Source organism: Triturus cristatus, chromosome 9, assembly GCF_964204655.1.
Source record: "Triturus cristatus chromosome 9, aTriCri1.1, whole genome shotgun sequence".
Taxonomy (NCBI): Eukaryota; Metazoa; Chordata; class Amphibia; order Caudata; family Salamandridae; genus Triturus; species Triturus cristatus.
Genome location: NC_140592.1, coordinates 1,033,741,045 through 1,033,753,394, shown reverse-complemented (window position 1 = coordinate 1,033,753,394; position 12,350 = coordinate 1,033,741,045). Strand labels below are relative to the sequence as shown.

Sequence of the window (12,350 nt, the reverse complement as noted above, 5' to 3'; positions counted from 1 at the left end):
CAAGGTGAATAAATATATGTGTAAAGTGCAGAATATAATAATTTACTTTACGCAACACAGGTCTCTATGTTGTAGGCAATGGTACCTTTTATTTTAAAGAAAGGTAGCTGGAAAGCTGTAAGCCATACGTTGCTTTTTCGGTGAACGGCTCGTCTGACTGCAGTAATTTTTGGAAATAAAAACAACTTTCGGCTCGCATAATACAGAGTTGATTTAACCTGCCATGCCTCCTCTGAAGAAGGGACCTGTGTGGAACTGAAAGCAAAAACTATCTTTGCACTCCTTTGATAGCTCCAATAAAAAGCATTACTGCTCACATTGTGCATCTTTCTCACACTGACACAACAAACAACATTTTGTACAACAATATATTAGTATCTAAGTGAAATTAACTAAGTCCTAATTGAATATAGTTAGAGGAGGCATTTGATCCTCACTTAAATGTCCTGTTTGTATTAAAAGCACTGTTACCATGGCAACTGAGTCAATAAAGTTGAGGTGGTTCCAATTACAGGACAGAATAGTGCAAGCTGAAAAGTTATGGCGAAATTCATTGAGAGATGCGGGGAGTGACCAATTCCTAGGGAAAAAGAACATGATCGCATAATTAACATGTTCTTCTCATTAGTTTCTCTTGTCAAAAAGAACAGAATGTCAATGCACAACCAGAACCAGGGGTTGTAACATAGCCTCACCAAACTGAGGAACACCACTCAAAAGAAATATCAAGGCAACAGAAGCTTAGATCAGGTCACAGATATTCTTTACAGCCGTCAATAACTGGCATATGTCTCACGAATACCAATATAGTGGCTTTGCACCAAGAAGAATAAATACCATCAAAATTCTTCAGTAGCAGATATTGGACAAGCTGTTGACCAATAAACTAAAACAAAAATGAAAGCCTTTTTCTTAGACTCAGCCCAAAACGAAAAAGAATGTCAAAGTTTCACATGAGCTCAGAATTTCACAGGCTAGTAAAATAACTCAAAGTATGTTCTGAATTTAATTTGAATCTTGCACTAGCTTTGGCACAAAAGGGTATTTTCCCTTTCACCACATGGCACATTTATTTCACTGGATGCCCTATTGTTCCTTTGTGGATAGCTTCCTATCACCAAGGCTCACATCTATGGCTATTGCTGAATGGGTAACCTACATGTATTCTCTCTCTCTGAGGAGATCTGGTAGTTTATATAGTTATATATGAATATTAGAAGGGTGTTCCACAGCATGCATGTGGAGAAATCCCCCCCCCCCTGTGAGAATGGGACATGTCTCCATGACAGCTGTGGTACATCCTGGAGATATGTCTGGTTCAGGCACAAGCGGGAGTAGGGAACTCATCAAACTATGGGTGCCATAAGGGGGAATAGAGGCAACGCTGGCAGAATAGCAGCTCCCAGAGACCTCCTTGTGATGGAACACATGAAGTAATGCTTGATTTCCAAGACTGGGAATAGTTAGTTGTCACAGCCTGAAAACCCCAAACTTGAAGACACCCGGTCTGCTTGGGAGCTGGCCCGCCAAATAATGTTTCATTCTAGCAAGTGATAAAACTGTTAGGCCGATCCCATTAGTCAGAGCCCACTTAATCGCTCAAAGTCGAGGTGACGGAAGGAATCATGGGTTATTTTTTAAAAACATAGAAGTAGCTACCTTACCGATCATGATCTATGCTTTGCAGTAATGAGCAAAACTACACCTTTGTGAGAAAAGCTCCATGTGAACCAGTCAGTTTATAAGTCCCGTTTGTTGAGGTAAAAAATGAAGTCCCATCAATAATTGTGAGCAGGAGTTAAAGCTACCTAAATATCTGAACTATCTGTCCGCACCGCTTCTGAGATGATAACAAGGAACCAAGGGCCTGGTGTAATTCTGCAATGCCATGTCACAAAACGACCTGCCTAATGAATAATAGGCAGAATGCTATTTGTGACCACACTGTAAATGGCTGCAAATGCAGGGATGGTGGCTGGTAAGGGACAGCCGACCACCATCCCTGCATTTACTTTCCCAAAGGGGAAACATTTTTTTAAGCAGCCCATGTCCATTTACGGGACATATGATGCTTAAAAAGAAATATCCCATTTGGCACCATATCGGGACAAGCCGGCAATGGGACCACACAGGAGGAGTACGCCCCTTTCATACCCCATCCTATTTCTGATTTGTAATGTATAAAAACGCCCCTTTTCAGACTCATAAATAGCAAAAGGGTATTGTATGGTATAAAACCCTGTGATTTTGTGAATTGCAGGGTTTGCCCCAGCAAAATCCTATTGCAGATGACGTCCGCACTGCATACTGACATGCTTTATTACCAAACATAAATGGGTAAAGCTGAGCTTCTGATATAGAGGACAATGTTAGTTTGATCTTGTAATGAGAAAGTAGCAACAGCAAGACCAGTTTTATGCACAGACAACGTTGTGGTAAAACACTGTGGAATGCTATGATATCAAGCTGGAACCACCAAGCTGTTAATGGGATTCTCTTCAAGATAGGAGGTTATGAACTATGGCAAATTCTCCTGCTCTGAATGAGGAAATGGCAAACTGTATCCATTATTCAGGAATGTTAGTAACCAGTACTGGTGTTGACAGGAGCCTCAGAGACTAGACACAGCGGCCTGTTGTACTCTTTAGTCACAAACATTAAACAGATTGTCCCTCGCTGGTGGTGTGTGATGCAACCTTTCACATAACAGGTTGTTAGTGTCAGACTCTTTTAGATAAGAGGTTGTTTGAGTAGGGCATTTCATTTTCCATTCTCATTTACTTAAGTATATACTAGTAGTCTCAGTTTGTGGCACATATAAGGTATTATCTTTCATAAGCCTGTTTTTCCTGTAAATGATGCAAGTCTGCCAACTAACATGTTTGATTTGTGACGTGGACCATTATATACTAAGGTGGCCACTAGTGTTCAAAATCTACAAATCATCCAGTCAGACAAACATGCTGTTAGGTTTAAATGATGATCACTGTGGTATCAAATACTCCTCTTGACAAATTACTCATGCACTTAATGCACAGCACTTGTGCAATTAATGCTTCTATTCACAATATGGTCATGGTATTTCCTCATTGAGACTGTAACTGGCTACCGGTTACACCATTATCAATTAACAAATATTCAAACTATCATGTTAGATTAGCTGAATCACACCCTTAACAACCTCCTGGACCTTGTGCACATTTTCCCAAGGTCTTAGTGATAATATATGGTAAACATACAACTATCACAAAGTTAAGTAGAATACAGGAGGGGACACTTCATGAAAAGCAACAATAGCTGCATATACATTCACCACAATCAACTTTATTATATCAAACCTAAAACACAAGATTAGGCCACTTTAATTTAGCACTATGCAAGCCTACTATATCCTTCTTCAAGGTCTTAGAGATAAGGTTTAGAAGTTGCACAACAGCAGAACCTTTTCAGCAAAATGCAAAATTAGCTTTTCCATAAAGTGCAACATTGTCACCTAAACTGATTATATCTGCACACAGTTGCTATACAAATATCCTACAATTTTTACCATACCCTAAATTTTCAGGATCCTGGCTCCCAAATCACCATCAACAGCAAATCAGACGTATCACAAATTGACACATCCATAAATGTATCATATCTTTTTTTCTGTTTCCCTCAGGCACTCTTCCTAATAATCAATTCACATCCAAAAATGAAAATGTATTAAATATTCCCTTATATTACATTTGGACATCAGTTTAACGCATCCACTGCTGTACTTCAGAGTTTACGATACTGGTGTCTGCCCAGAAGCACAAACTCTGCAAGCTTTCTACATAGTAATTTTGGCAATTAAACAATCCCTCGATCATACTTCTATTTGTAGAAAATGCAAACAACCATCTAAAACCCACTGAGGGATTTGAAAATAATAAGCCTCTGTAGAAGGCACAAACGCTCATTAACACACAGTATGTACACTTAAAGCAAATTAGCCGCTTTGGCATGCTGCTTCACAGTGCAAACAAACAACAGAACAGATGAATGACTGTTTTCCTTCCTAGGAGCAACACTTCTCTGTTCCAGAGGGAAAAAACACAAACATGGTGCAATGTGCATTGACTCTTTTATCATTATTATCCATATGATGGAGGCCAGGCAACCTATCCTTTCAGCTAATCTATTGCTGACATAAATTCGAATCAGATCAGGAAAACACTGGCTCCCCAATCAAGATGCGACAACTCTGTAAACCAAAGCAAAGTGACTAAATGACAAATTGCTACACTTTTATACTTGTATATCTTTTCCTATTTTTTTTACATTAACTATCTTTAAAACTTTTTTGTTTTATGTAAGTGTAAATAATTAAAAAAACAAGTTATCAAAAAAACATACAAACCCCTATGCTTTGTTTAGACTCTATTTGTATATAGAAAGTATCAGAATTCCTTATGAAGGTATTATCATAAAGAGTTACTCCCGTTATTTGATAGTACATTTAAACACAAATACCCAATACAAATGTTTACAATAAATACAAGAAATTACTTAGTAAACAAATTAAACATATCTGAGTGGAACAAACACATTATATATCAGATTCACATCAAATGATAAAGCCTGAAAGTAACAATGGTAAACTAGAGCGCAATACACAAACTATGACTACACTTATAATCATAAATGGGTAGGCACAAAAATTCAATTTCCTCCAGAAGATCTCACATTCTAAAGTTTTCACTGATCCATTTTAATTCCAGATGTAATACAGGAGCAGAAGTAACCTTCTTCAAATGCACCTAGTAGGCCTGAGTGTGGCTTTGTTTAGACATAGAAACAGGATAAATTCCTGGAAGACGTGGCTCTGTAACAATGCTTGACAGGATGAAGGTGTAAGCCACATTGCTAGAAGCAAACTTGTTAGTATTAATATCAGTAAGAACAGTTTCATGTGTCAAAAACAGAAGAAACACTCACCTTAAAAGGACAGATCTAGTACACTTAACTGATCTCAGCAGGTTCAATTGCACAATTGTCTGTCCTCTGTATACTAGGAAGGAATTAGGTTGATTGAGTTCCTGAAATGTAAGTTGACTGTAGTTGAGGTAAATCCCTTCGCCCAAATCTCACATGGGAGCAATGAACCTCTAGTTTCTCTTCATCTTATAGTGTTAAGAGTCAGCTGGGTAACTATTAAAGAACATAGGCAGGTGGTGTAGAGGCTAGATAACCCACAAGACTAGACTATCATGGCTAACCCTGCCAAAAAGATAGGGACTCTTGCCCCCACAAGCATAAGCAGTACAGTTTTTCCACCACATCAGTAAAGTAGGAGTCAAGACAGTGCATTTCACATCTATTGCTTTTGGCCTTGGCAGATCAACATCAAACTACTAAGAGACTTACTGGCAGTGTTCCTAAACAGTATCCTTCAGGGAAAGAACATACCTTTCTGACACTTTGTTTTTCACACGTGTTTGCACAACCCTGTCACAGCTAAAAGCCTGCAGGGGGACCTTGTTTTTAGACTTCATACATGCCACAGAACGGGGTAGCTATCTGTATGGATTCAGAATTAACGGATTGAATGAGATGCTGTCTGAATGGATTCAGAATGAACAGACTGAATAATTTCTGAAAATCACATATAAGTATTTGATGAAAACTCAAATGTAAGACACTGTTTTTAATCACTGTGCCAAAATAATCCAGTGGCAACTGGAGACATAATGGGCAAGGGGTTTGCGTAGAACGTACTAGTCTTGCTGTCCTGAGGGGAGCTAAACCTGCAAGCCCTCTAACTGCAATTGCCACTCTGACTATCCAAATACTTGTCTGATCTCCTGAAAAGCAGGTTAATAAACACCTGTGACTCAGCATAAAGTGGTGTTTGCTGCAGTAGATGTGCCCACCCTTAAAGCTGCGTTTAACAGACGTGCCTAATACTTAACTCAGTGCTATTCCCGTTATTAAATGTAAAGGGATGAGAGATTTAGTCAACCAGTCTGAACTCACACCTATGACTTGCAGGGAGCATACAGAATCAATAAGTGATGAAAAGGTCTGCAAGTCAACTTCCTTAAATCACTTCCAACTTGGGTTTCTCTTGTGAGAATGAGACTAAGGAATAGTTATGTGGGATGGGAAAAATATGCAAACTACATGTACTGCACATGCACACACCCTTTCAAAATATAGCACACTTCTCTCCGAAAGTGAGGCAAAACTCAGCACAATGACTGAGTCTTGTTGGCCACATACCCACTAGTTGACTGACAGAAGGCTGTTTTAAAGCGCACATAATCAAAATTTGTCTCTTGGCGCTGGTGCCTGATTATGCAAAGTAAGCTGTGTGAAGGGATCAGGTGCTCCAAACTGATTTTGGTTAAACTTTGATTCTGTAATTATCAGTAAAAGATATGAGCTCTGTACCATTATTGCATTTTCTCTGCTTCAGTATGGCACATGGGGGGAGAAATGTGGCGGCTTCAAAAATCAGAGAAAGTTGAATCCATGATTAGAAAAAATACTCACTTGATCCTCTTGGAACAGAGAAGAGAACCACATGGAGATATGGCAGGAAAATATTCTGAAAACTACTCTATGTTTAATGGAAAAAAGAGATACATGTGTTCTCAGTATCTACAGCACTACACAGGTGTGCATGCTTTGAATGATACGCCAAGAGAGGGGCAATCTCGAAAGGATCTGTGCTCCGAATTCTGTCACAGCAGATCCGTGGAAGGGCCAACTTAGAAACAAGTTCATAATCTCAGTACAATTAAAACAGATTTACCTTCATACATTCACTCATTAATGCCTGAAACAAACATGCTAATTTTACCAAGTAATATCCAGCCTCGTAAAAACTCTTTAAAGATATATTCAAGTTGTAAGCATTTTTTGTAAAACTACGTGTCAAAATTATGGTCCCTTTTCATCAATAAACGTCTTAGTAGAAGATCAACTTCAGTACGTTATGAATTCCAACATATGCCTATATTGTTCTGAGGATGCTTTCAGTATTATATCTTCCAGAATATCCTTCTTTTGTAGAGTACATAAGCAATGAAGATCCACAGTGATGTAGCAAGCAAGTTCTGGGTTAAGTGCTCAGCATGAGACTGGCTGTTCTCCATCTTCCATGAAAAGGGAAAGTAGTTCTCCAGAATTTCATGCCCCACGTAGACCAGGATGGAGTTCATTCCTAAAGTGATAAAAGATATGATTATTACAAGTTAAACAGGTGTAGAGAAAAAGTTGGTAAAAAACCCCACAGTTGTAGTGGACTATAAATCTTTGGCAATATCTAGAAAACTCAATGGAACCCTCTTCTAGACTTGCATCTTAAATGATTTTATTCCAATACCTCGAAAAACTATTTGTTTTGTACAAATTACTCTAGTTGTTTCTGTTGTTCCTAGCCTGTTCCTTCTCCCCACAGCAGTTTTCTAGCAGCCTGGTTTTGTGTAAACTAATTTCGGAGATTTAGCTACCTGTTTGCAATCCAGTCACAGCTTGGCTAATGCCTCAGCCCCGGCAACTAAAGTTCCAGTAACTAACTGTCCATATTTTGGGAAAATGGAAAAAGGCAGAGGCTTCATATTCAATGGACATTAACTATGTCAACTTTCCTATCACCTACAAGACCTGTGATGTGAAGAAACACAGAAAATTATAGCTAACCACCATGTTACCCTTTTAGCTACACTTTCCTAAACTGAAAGAGCTCACCTTTTGGAATGGATCCAGCTAGCCAATCGGTAACCTCCACATTCAGAGGATTTATTTCTAATGCAACACTAGCAAATAACATTAATTGTGGCCCTCTGAAGAAGCACCATGGTCAAATCTAAAATGAAAAATATCGGAAAAAAGGTATAGCAAATAGCAGGAATTCTGAAATTAAGTCATGTTTGTAGTAATGCCCTACCTCCCCACTCAGGCTAGGCGATAGCTGTGGGATAATGCTGTATCTGGGTTAGCCAGTTGTCATGTTAATGGCATAGTTTCTGGAATGTTGGTGGGTGGTTGAGCTGGGAACAGCAGTTGTGAGGAGGCACTGAAGAGTATGGATGTGCTGCTGTTCGATCTCAGAATAAACTCTTTGCGTCTACTGGAGACTCCACCTGTTCTTACAATTTGGCGACGACGGGAAAAGGACTCCCTGCGACAGGAATACTGACTTGCTAGCGCCTTCTGTCCTTGCTGGTGCTGGGTAATAATTTGTCCTCCTTGCACAGGCGGTAGCGACAGGGTCAGTTCTGGGAAGCCGCTGCCGTGAATGTTGGGAAGGTGAGAGCAGACACAGCATTTGGAACTTGAGGTGAGGGAGCCTAATACGCTATACTTTGGCCTTATTGGAGACTTTTCTCGGCGCGAGGGAGTTGAAGAGTGTCATGAAAGCCTCACTGTGCGGGTGCTCTTGCACAAGCATTGCAGTGATCATGACAATAGCCGCGCTGATGTTACATAATGCATACAATAGACCTCCATATTAAATTGGGAGGAAGCCCCGCGCCGACACTACACGTCAGTATGTCACTAAGTGCTGCCATCTTGGTATTCCTGCGGCTATGCCATTGTTCAGGTACAACGCGCTACCTGCCACTTGCTTCTATCGAAGGGTTGGACGCAAGGATTTTGTCGCAGCTATTGGGTAGTCAGCCGTAGCAGCTGTTGTAGTCTGTGAGTCTCCGGTGACATGCACACCTCACCCTTGCTGTGCGTGTAGGGTGGTACGCCACCTAAGCAGCAATGTTTTAAGTACACTTTGCCCTCATGTGCTCTCAATACACAGCAGTTGTCATCTGTGTATCTCCAGTAATATGCATGCCTTATTGCTCCTTGGGGTGTGTGCACGGTGATACACACACCCAATAATACAGTTTTGTGTACACCTGGCCTCTCTGTCCTGCAGACATTTCACCTTGGCAAATCGCTGGGTGTTGGACTTGGCATCTTTTGGCGTGTTTCCCTCGACTTTTTGCTTTCTGATCTCCCGGTTTTGACTCTGTTTTTGCTGTTTTAGTGTCTCTGCGCACTTTCTCACTGCTGTTCAGTGTTAAAGTGCAAGTGCTCCTGTTGTAAATTGTTATTATGGATTGGTGTTTCCATGATTGGCTGATTTATTTACTAGTCAGTCCCTAGTACAGTGCACCGTGTGTGCCCAGGGCCTGTAAATCAAATGCATCTAGTGGGATTGCAGCACAGATTGTGCCACCCACACAAGCATGTAAATGTAACTTTGGCCTGCCATTGCAGAGCCTGTGTGCAGTCTGGTACTGCCATGTCGACTTGGCAAGTGCACCCACTTGCCAGGCCCTAACCTTCCCTTTTCTTACATGTCAGCCACCCCTAAGGTAGGGCCAAGGTACCCCTGTGGGCAGGGTGCAGTGTATGTGAAAGGTAGGACATGCCCTGGTGTGTGTGGCATGTCCTGATAGTGAATTGCTGCCAAGTTCGTTTTTCACTATTGCAAGGCTACCTGTTCCCATAGGACAGAATGGGGAGTTTGTTTATAACATCTTATAAACATAACTGGCCCTGGGAACAAGGTAGAGAAATAAAGTTTAGTATGCCTGAACTCAGAACCTAAAGATGCATCTTTTAGTGAAGGTGATTTTTACATTCTGTGTTTGAAAATACCACTTTTAGAAAGTAGGTATTTTCTTGCTCAGCCATCCAGTGTGCCTCTGCTGGGTTTGTGGTTTGACTTTGTGGCTTTGGGATGACAGGAGCTGGGAAGGAGCAGTGGCTCCAGAGAGTCTAAATGGGTCAGGGATGGGCTGAATTGACCTGGGCTGCATTTAGAGTAGTGTCAGGTGCCCCACAAGACTTACCTTTGCTTGTGAAGCGATTCCGCAGAGACGACAGGAGCACCCACCCTAGTACCCACCTGACCCCCTAGGACATAAACCCAACAGGGATGAGATGGACGCCGGGGTAGCAGCCAGAAGAGGGCGTAGTGTTGTGGTCTGAAGCGAACAGGAGATCTCGAGGGCCACTGGGGAAACAAAGGAGATTCCGATTGGGAACAACCCCCACGAATGCCCTACCTCTATTCCCTAAAACACACACAATTGCCAGGACTCACCAGTGTTTCTGTGGTCTCAGGTTCGATCAGGAATCTTCTTCTGCAAGGGCGTTGAAAATAAAGGTTTGTGGTGAGATACAGCGCCTCTGGATAAGCACCCAGTGTGCTGGCTGCCTTGCTCTCCCCAGTAACAAAGAAGGTAGCGCTTCTGCGCGGATAGCACAAAACAAAAGAACCAAAGGCAAAGGTGCTTTAGCGTGGAAGCCAAAGAACAGAGAAACCAAAAAGGATGGCGCTCCCGCGCGGACACCACAGAAACAGGTAGCGCGCTCCTGCGCCGATGTCAAAAGGGTATCGGAACCCACAAGGGATGGCGCTCCAGCGCGGACGCCACAGAAGCAGGTAGCGCTCTCCTGCGCTGATGTCAAAGGGTTAAAGGAACCCCCAGGGGATGGCGCTCCAGCGCGAACGCCACAGAAGCAGGTAGCGCTCTCCTGCGCTGATGTCAAAGGGTTAAAGGAACCCCCAGGGGATGGCGCTCCAGCGCGAACGCCACAGAACACAGTAGCGCGCTCCTGCGCTGATGTATCAAGGGTGTAAGAAACCCACGGGGGATGGCGCTCCAGCGCGGACGCCACAGCGGAAAGAAACCAAGTTCGAAAACCAACAGCCACCTGAGCAACGGCGGCACTCCGGAACTTCCTTCGCTGCAAGCCTCGATAGAAGGAATTTGAAGCACCGATCCGGCGGGGAACGCGAGTTATAAGCGTTTCCCCCGGAAGTGCTTCATTGACCTGCAGTGACTGGGAGAACTAGACCGGGGCTCAACTTCCGCCCGGAAGTGAGTATACCGGCGCTTTGTGTGTGTCCTAGCGGAATGTCGGGGAACGGCAATCGCCGCGAACCCGACAAGTAGGGGATGAGATTTCCTTTCACATGAACGGGCCTGGTCTGCCTCTGACAATGCGGTCTCCACCTCCTGCCAGGAAGCTGCACCACAGAGGACAGAACTAGTTCTGGCTGGGCACAGACACTCTATGCCAGAGAGGACAAAGGATTTTGGGCTATAAAAAGTGGGGCCCAAACCCCTAAACTTTAGAACTCTTTTGGACCAAGAAGACTGCCAAGAAGTAGAGCTGGAGAAGCTGTGAGGAGGAACTACCACTTTGCTGAGTGTGTTGGCCTGCAGTGGCTGCTTCTGTCTTGGGCAGTGAAAGGACTGGACGTGAACGTTCTACAACTTCTTTATTGAGTTTCTCCAAGGGCTTGAGGTAGAGCCTGCCCCCATTCAAGATGTCTGAGGAACAGCAAAGACTTCAAGCTCTTCTGCTATCAGCACTGGGGACTGTGTGTTTTGTGCTGCAACAGAAGAAAAGCAACCTCGATGCCGTCTACGACGCCGCTGCCGACTCTGTGTCCTGAAGGCACCGCAGAGGGCACCACAACCCTGGTCTCATCGACGACGCCATCTGACGCCACCACCGAGCCTCTGCTTGCACTGTGACCTGTGGGCACCGCACTTCGCACCACCTCGCTTCACGACGCCGCCTTGGTCTCTCCGACGCCACTGCTCCACGCTGCTTGCACCGTAGTTCGAGGGCACCGCTCGTAAGTTACACAACGCACCATCCTCATCCCGCACCACAGCCGTGACCTACCGACGCCGGAGCCATCGACTCCAGTTCGTCAGCCGACGACAGTGTTTCAGCAACAACGCCGCCGCTGCTTGCACCGTGACCTGCCAGCACCACGACGAGCACCGCTTAATTTCGCACCGCAGCCCTGGTCTCACCGACGCCGCTGGATGTCCGCCACTGCCTGCACCGTGACCTGAGGGCATCGCACGCGCACCGCTGCATTTCGCACCGCAGCACCCGACGCCTGCGTTCCTGACTCAAACCGCGAGGAGTTCGATCTGCAACGTGTGTGACTTCAAGGGCCCAACGACTCCTGTACCGACCTACAGAACTGACGCCTTTGGACGCCGTGCTTACGGAGCTCAATGAGAGGTCGCCGACGCCCTGCATTTCTAAAGGTACTGTTTTTCGGGTCTACCCGACACCGTAGCTGGCCCACGGAGCCGCGGTCAGCCAGAACTGTTTGGATTTATTGTTCACGACGCTGTGATGGCTCCAGACGGAGCTACTGACATCAAGGAACTTTATTTCAAGTTTATTTTGATAACAAAGATTTCTAAGTACTGTATTGTGGAATTTGTATCGTTTTTGGTCTTGTCTTAAGTATATAAAAATATTTGTGGTTTTTATAAGCTGGTGTGGTGTTCTTTTGTAGTGCTTACACTGTATTACTTATGGTTATGTGCAAATGC

General features: G+C 43.6%; 1 protein-coding gene across 1 annotated transcript in view; it reads right to left on the bottom strand.

Annotated features, from left to right (window-relative positions):
* Positions 1-3,304: 3,304 nt before the first annotated feature.
* Positions 3,305-12,350, bottom strand: part of HGSNAT (heparan-alpha-glucosaminide N-acetyltransferase) — a 507,378-nt gene continuing 498,332 nt past the window's right edge. Inside the window, exon 18 of the mRNA XM_085626788.1 lies at positions 3,305-7,192. Coding sequence (XP_085482914.1) covers positions 7,011-7,192 — 182 coding nt within the window. The 3' untranslated portion in view covers positions 3,305-7,010. The remainder of the gene's footprint in view (positions 7,193-12,350) is intronic.